The 8,338-nt window shown below is 25.1% G+C and overlaps 1 protein-coding gene across 1 annotated transcript; it reads right to left on the bottom strand.

The window, feature by feature from the left end:
• Positions 1–420: 420 nt before the first annotated feature.
• On the bottom strand, positions 421–1,428 carry LOC122721332. Its single transcript, XM_043948612.1, has 2 exons — positions 1,174–1,428; positions 421–960 (listed from the first exon to the last, which is right to left on the bottom strand). Exons 1-2 carry the CDS (start codon positions 1,291–1,293, stop codon positions 853–855), a joined length of 228 nt encoding a protein of 75 aa, XP_043804547.1. The 5' UTR covers positions 1,294–1,428; the 3' UTR covers positions 421–852.
• Positions 1,429–8,338: the final 6,910 nt, after the last annotated feature.

Here is an 8,338-nt window from a genome sequence, read left to right as displayed (position 1 = left end):
TAATCCCATCTCATAATTTTTATTTACTTTTTTAATTATCTTAAAATAATTATCCATTTTTTTCACTATAATAGTATATAAATTAATTATTATAATATTATTTAATTTATTATTTAATTTTATCTTATTTTTAAAAATATTTTAAATTATTTTTAATATAAATATAATTAAAAATTTAATTTAAAAATATATATTTTTAATATATATGAAAAAATAAAGTAAATAAAAATTAATAAATAAAGATTTATTTATAAATCTTTACCGAATAAGAGATTTGGCCGTAATAAATTGCCTTAATCAATTATTAATATTTTTTATAAAAGTAAAATTACCCAATTATTTTCTTAATTTCTGTAAGAAACTCTAAAAAGTATTTAAAAAAAAAAAAAACGAAAAAGTAATAGCAGTGCCAACTAGGAATTTGGATTGGGGCTAACTCCCGTTGTTCTCATCCTATAGAATAGTTCATCACATAACACATCATTTTGACTAGCAATCATTCTCTGCCAGGTGTCAACTCAGTGATGCAACCCAAAATAAATGGCAAAAACACGCACCACTAAATCCTTAACATAAAAGAGTTTTTTTTTTTTTTTTTTTTTTTTTTAAAGTATTGAAGATTATCACAAGACTCAAACATTACAAATTTGCTCTTAATCACATCTAATACAGGCTATGAAGGAAAAAAAAAACACAAAAAAAAGAAAACAAAAACTAAAGTTCAGACCTTTTAATGATGTTTTTTCCTTTTTTTAATTTCTCATTCTTTCTTCTAAAATAAAAAGAGAGAAATAAAAGGATGGACAGTTAAAGGCAGTGATGGTGAAGCTCCTAAAAGCCAGAAAAAGAATGTCATCGGTGAGCAGTAACCAGCGTTTCAATAAACCTCAACCCATCAAACCTGGGTGCAAACTTGTCTGTGGAAGCTGATCTCTCATGTTCTTTCTTTGAGCTAGCTTCCTACAAGAAAGAAAAAAAAAAAAAAAAAGAGATAAATTTTGAGTGAAATCCAAGCTTTCTCATATATGAATAGAAGAACAGGAAAAACAGAGCAAGTAATCAAACAACAAAAACAGAGAAACCCAAAAGAAAAAAAGAAAAAAGAAGAAGAAGAAGAAGAAGAAGAAGCAGGCAGGCCTCAGCTTTTTCCAAACAAGAAAATAAAATAATTACCTCACGAGAAAGAGGCATATTAGAATTACAACTAAAGCTTGAGGTAGAAGATGAAGAAGGAGTAACAGATATAGCAGAAGCTGCAGCTACAGAAGCAGCAAAGAAGCCGGATTTCTTCATTGATTTGGAGAGATGGAAATCGGAAAGGAAACAAAAGAAGCCTGAGAAAATGGTGAGATGGTTTCTGGGAAAACGAGAGAAATTGAGAGAAATTGAGAGAAAATAATGGAAGGCTTGGGAATGGGAGGGGGTGAAACCGGTGAGGGGCATATATAGAGGGATATTTGGTAACTGGTAACTCGAATATTTTACGCGGCAACTGGAACCCTCCTTTTTCTTTTCTCTTGAATTTACGCTTTTGATTTTCATTTTGCTATCACTTTTTTTTCATTTTTTTTATATAATATTTTGATTCTTACTATATATCACAGGTACAGGTGATATAAGTCAACTGAAATATTAATATTTAAAGATAAAAAAATAAATTATAAAAAAATTTATAATATATATATATATATATATAAGTAATTTTAAAACAAGAATGTGGATAATTTTGAAATAAAAATTTCTATCCCTTTGATGTTAAAAGTAACTATAACAGTATTTCAACTTAACAATATAATTTTTTTAAAATTTATAAATTAATAAATTGAATTTATACTACAAAACTAAATAATAAATTTTCTTATCAAATTTGTTTTTTCCGCCGCCCACGAAAGGGGAATCATAGTTATAGAGCCGTTTTCGCGGCATGTCGATATTGATCACTTGTTTCTAATAAATTATATATTAAGTATTAACCTCCTGGAAATGAGTTGTTCGAAAGTTAGCCATGATAGGCTGATATTTTCAAGTCGCACCCAATTATTTCTAACCACGTGTATGATTCACATGATACCACGCAATCATCTCCTCTTTCACAATAAAGTTATTGAAAATGCCTTTTCAATTTAAATTGGACTTTTTCTTTTATTTTTTTCTTATTGCTTTTAAGAAAAATCATTTCAATAAGATTTTTTTTTACCTACAATAAAATTTTATAATAAGGCTGCAAATAAGAACAAAATAAACTCCAACAAACCCTAATATCATATAAATTATAAATTATTTAATCCAAAAGTAAAATGCCTTTCAAATAGAGCTTAATCACTTCATTCAAAATAAACTCCAATAAAATCTAATATCAGATAAATTATAAATTATTTAATTCAAAATAAAACCTTTTCAAATAGAGTTTAGTCACTTCATTCATAAAATAATTCAACAATCCATGAATTCAATGTAAAGTAATAGGCTCAAAACAAGTATTGACTTTCAAAATATAATCTACTATCACACTAATATCTAGGGATGGCAACGGATCGGGTATTTTCGGGTATCCGATCCGACCGAATCCTAATAGAATGGATTTGGGTAGTTATAATTGGGTTTGAGACGGATTCGGATTTTAAAAATAATATCCGTTGCGGATTCGAATCGGATTCAGATTTTATGTACAGAGTACCCACTGCTCGAACCCGTTTATATAAATAATTAATTTAATATAAAAAATATATTATACAATAATATTTATAAATTTTTTTATATTTTTATTTAAAAATTTAAATTTAAATATTTTTTAAAAATATTAGATTTTTTAAATAAAAATTATTAATGAGAAATATTTTTTATATAAATTATTAATTAAAATATATAAGATTAAATGGGTTCGGATTTTATTCGGGTAATAATAATCGGGTTTGGTACGGATTCGGATAGTTTAAATTAATTTTTAATTGGATTCGGAACGGATTCGGATATTACTAATATAAATCGGGTTCGGATTCGGGTAGTTTAATTTTCGCGGGTACTCTACCCATTTACATCCCTACTAATATCTCACATTAAAAAAATCGAGAATAACAAAGAGCATCATACGATGGTGTATGCTTTCATTACATCGTTATTAGGTTGAAGTTATACTACATCTCCTTGTTGTCTACAGGTGTGCTTACACTATCCATAAGTCTTGTCATTTGTTGCATGGATACTTACCGTTATCTATTATCTTGATATTTTGCCCGTTATCATCGTCTGTCCAGTAGCACTGTTATGCCTTGATTTGTATTTCGTGTATCAGGCGCTGTGATGGCTTTTGGTGTTTCGACGGTTTATTGCTTTCGGTTGACTTAAAATTGAATGGTTAAATTTCAGAGTGATTGGAATTTTGAGTTTTAGTTTCGTTGATTTTCACTGCATAGGCTTGTGGTTCATTCCCTCTTGTAAATTTTCCATTAGACTATATGAAATGTAATCTTGTTGTATATTGGTGAACAAAATCACTAAATTATTTTAAAATTAATAAATTTTATTTCTTTCAATTTATACTAAATATGGGACAATTTAGTAATTAGTAATAAATTATTATAAAAATAACACATTATTTATTATAGATAAAAAGAAAGTAAGCCATATCCATGAAGCGAATAGAATGATATTTATAATAACAATATTAATATAGAATTATGATTTTATTTTATAGATTTCTTTTACACGATTATTATATTTTTTTAAACTCAATTTTAATTGTTATAATTTTTTTGAGAAATAACATTAAAATTGGAAAAAATCCAAAATTAATAAAGATTTCCTATGAAAATAATGATAACATAAAAATTAATTTCACATAAAAGCAAAATAATGTACATAATTATATATCTAGTTGTGATATATAATAATATTCTTTTATAAAAACTTTGTATATATTTAATTTGTTGTACAAACAAATCAAACTTTTACAAAAATTTTATACTTTATTTTATTTTTTATAATAAAGTGGCATATTGTATTGTTATATGATATTCTAAAATCCAGAAAATAGGATTTATAGTATATCAATGAGCTCTTCGGAAAAATAATATCTCCCTCCCTTTATTGCTTATCTTCTAGTGACGCATAACTGCCACCCTACTATAATGTCATAATTCCGGTCACTCAGACTCCGTACGTATGGACGTGTCAGCATATCTCCCTCTATTAGGCGATCATTCAATTTCTTTCGACGCGCATGCTAAAAGAATTACGGGTGGCTGAGTTTACTCTCCTATCTCCTGTCACGTCACTGGATTAGCCGTAGACCTGCGCATGTGGTCAATTCGGTCTGCTTTGATCTTGAACTGGAGTACATGACGCTAGACCGATCTACATTAGGGGTCCTGATGGATTTTAGGCTTACGTTTATTTTCTAAATTCGGTCTCACTCCAAAATATTAGAAATTCGGCGGTTATCAATATAAAAATATTAAATTAATAATAAAAATTTTTATTATTAAAAATATAAAAATTATTGCTATAAATTTTATAACAATAAATAAGTTTTTTCTTATTAATATTCATAATTTTTATTATTGTTATATATATTTATATATTATTAATTGTAATTATTTATATTGTTATTGTATGTTAATTTTTATAATAATAACATTAATAATGTTGTAATTTTTTTTTGTTAATTTTAATAGTTCTTGTAGTGAATATTTTGTAACTAATTATATTACAAAAGAATATATTATATTAATGAAAAATATTAATATTTTAAAAGAATATATGAACATAATATTTCAAAATAAATCTAAATTATGAAAATTAATAATACTACAATCATCCTTCAATAAAACGTAAATTGAACATGCTCCAAGAATTTCTTATCTAAACCAAATTGTTTATATACTTAGTCCATAGTTTACATTAATTTATAAGATTTTTTAATTTTAATTTAATATTATTTAATGATTGACTGAATTATATATATATATCCGAGTGCCGATGAAAATTATCCAAAAAAATATATGCTAAAACTTTAAGGACAAACCCATTTAAATTCCAGGGAAGAATTCTCTATATTTGGATTTTAAACATTTAGTTAAGAAAATTTAACAAATGCTTGGTTCAAAAAATTGATCGAATCAAATTAATTTTAAAATTTAATTTAATTTTTTATTTATTTCAATTCGGTTCGATTTTTAATTTTAAAAATTTTAATTACTTTAATTCGATTTGATTTTAATTAAAAAATTAAAAAATTAAATCAAACCGATTAGTAATAATATATTATTTTTAATAATATAAAAAGATTAAATTATATTAAAATTAAAATATTTTAATTAAATATTAAAATATTAAAAATAAAGTGTAAAAAATAAAAAATTTATTAATAATTTAAATTAATAAAATTGAATTGAATTAAATCAGATGAATTTAATTTGATTTAATTTTTATTAAAATTAATTTAATTTAATTTTTATAAATATTAAAATTGAATAAGATTAATTTAATTTAATTTGATTTTTATTAAAATTAATTTAATTTAAATTTTATAAATATTAAAATTTTAATTTTTAATTTATTTAATTCAATGAGTAAATGTTCACGTTTAAACAGAATTAATTATAATTTTGATTTATAAATTATTAATAAATTAACTAGGCTTATAACTGACAAATGGATGCCGATGAAGTGGTGATGCATTGACTGATGAGCAAGTTTTCACGAAACAGACAAATTTGGCATCCAAGTAAGACCTGTTGATGTTATGCTATAAACGACACTCTTAGAGTTTGAAAACCACATAACATAATTAATTAAAGGAAAATTCAATGAATCATTAAACAAAAGAATCCACGCACACCCTGGTGATTCCGCAAGTGCTTTTTTTTTTTTTTGGCATGATGCATGATAAGCACATGAGATTTTTTTCTGTATTCATGTGGTTACAGTTTAATACTCGACATGAAGATGATGAATCATCTGGGATTATGACACATGTCCTTCCAATGATTTATGTCAACCACTCAATATCTATTTATGGGAGAAAAAGAAAAACTGTCTATTTTAGGAGAAATTTGAGTGGAGGTAAGGTGAAGAAGCAAGGGAGCTTACAACGACCTTGCAAATTACAAAGCAAAAGCTAATAAAGTAGGAAGATGCTGTGTTTGCAAGGGAAGATGAGTGGTGATTGTCATCTTTCTAACTTGTTTTATCAAATTGTCATGAGACACGTAGGTCTCTTGGAATAATGTGTAGATTCAAAGAAATAAATATTTTATTTATTTATTTATATAATATATTTCACTGCTATAAATATATGAAACAAAAGCAGCAACTGTAAATTATTACGTTACATATTTTAATTATAATTATAAGTGAAAAGTAATAATTTAAACTCTAAAATATATGTCTTTGCAGTAGCGATTTATTTAATTTTTGATAATAAATAAAAAGTATGACTAAAATTATAATTTTATTAAATATAAAATAAATTTTTTATTAAAATATATTATTAAGAGATGGTAGGAAAAAGTATATTTTTTTATAATAATTTTAAACCGCTGTCCGTTATCTTAGAAATATTAATGATATGGAGCAATTAGTTTTTGATTTTATAACAGATTTAGATCAGACTTAATTTTTACTTTCGATATTTGATGAGACCCACAATAACTTTTCAAAAAGAAAATTTCGAAACGCACGACTTTTAAAAGTGTGACGAGAGCTGTAGGTCTGTTACAAAGTTTAAGATGAAAATTCCATCGGTAGGAGGTTAATTTTGTATTTTTTATTATTTTTTTAAATTTTTTTTATAATTTTTCATATTAGAATTTTTTTATTATAAATAATTTATTTTGCTGTTTTAAAAAAATTTTCAATTCTTTAAGAATTTCAATAAGAGTTTTTGGCTTCTGATCTCTCGTTTCTATTATTTTATTTTAGCTAAATGTTACTGGTTAAAATTTTTGACATAGTCTAATCAGTTCTATATAAATTAAAATAACAATTTCATAACCACTGCTAAAATACCGTACCTAAAGTCTAATATATAATAGTATTTTTTTTTATTATTTTGAAGAAGAAAAATAAAAATAAAATATGTACGATACAAAATAATTAAGAACATCACAAGCAGCTGCTAACTTTTAAAGTAAAGTTCGATCCATATTTTTAATATGATATACAATGCTTAAAAATATATAATATTGGATCATATGCAAATAGTTATGTGGATAAATTTTACTGTGTGTTATCCCATAATATTTTGAGATAAGGATATGTAGATAAAGATAAAAAAAAAAAAAAAAAAGCTTGATAATCATTCCCTTTTAAACTAGCCCTTTAGGTTTATGGTTTATAGCTAGCCTTTCTAAGTGACTGATGATGGCCCCTTCCTTTCAACCTACAGGGGAGGACAATGGAAGCAAGGCTTTGGGAGCTTATTTTCTACTATGTGAAAAGAGGTTTCTCTCTTAGCTACGCTCTAAGTTTCTCAACAGCAGTGTTGCTTGCTTTTTCTTTTGTTAATTTACCTGGTTGTCTTGTGAGTCAAATCTGATCAATATTCTTTAGGGTTTTTAACTCTGAAGGCTTTCCTTTTTAGTTGTTGGAGTATGGATTGCTGTTGACTTGAGCTTTGGACTTGAACTTTTGTTGTTTAGGCCTCTATAGTTTGGGACCATGTTTAAAACTTTGTTGGGCTAGGTTGTAATATGCTTTAGAAAAAATTTTCTTTTAAAAAAAAGCACTAGTTTGATGTGAAGTTAGACCATGTTTCTAATGGACACCATGTAGAATTGTGATTTGAAGTAAATTAATATTCAATGTGTTTGCTCAATTTATGAAATAAAACTCAACAAATAATCACTAAGCTGATGCACATAATTTATGATTTCATCATGTTGGCCCATAAATTTTACAAAAGTTTGATTTTAATGATACTAAAATTTAATGAATTTACATATCTAACTATTTTTAGTTATTTAAAAATTAAAAGTATAGTATCTAAATATTGAAAAATCGAAAAACGCTCTGAAAAAAAAAAGATTTTCAAGATAACTTAAAATAAATTAAAGAAAGAAAAGTTAAGATAAATGTACTTTTAGGTTTCAATGCAAAAGAGTGAGTAAATTGATTTGCCAATGTTAAGTCATAAAGTCTTTACTCTCATTCAATTTAAATGTTTTCTAGAAAATAATTTTCCCTTAAAGTTTGAAAAGAATATTTAAAATTTTTAGAGTTAAAATTATATATCTACTTTTAAATTTAGGTATTTAATTTTTATCTGCTTTTATTCTAGTTAACTAATTTTAGTCTACACATCTTTCAATGTTACAACACCTATTTTTTTGAAATTTTA

The sequence above is a fragment of the Manihot esculenta genome, chromosome 12, assembly GCF_001659605.2.
Source record: "Manihot esculenta cultivar AM560-2 chromosome 12, M.esculenta_v8, whole genome shotgun sequence".
NCBI classification, from domain to species: domain Eukaryota; kingdom Viridiplantae; phylum Streptophyta; class Magnoliopsida; order Malpighiales; family Euphorbiaceae; genus Manihot; species Manihot esculenta.
Note: the sequence above shows the minus strand (reverse complement) of the source record. Positions and strands in the feature narration are given on the sequence as shown.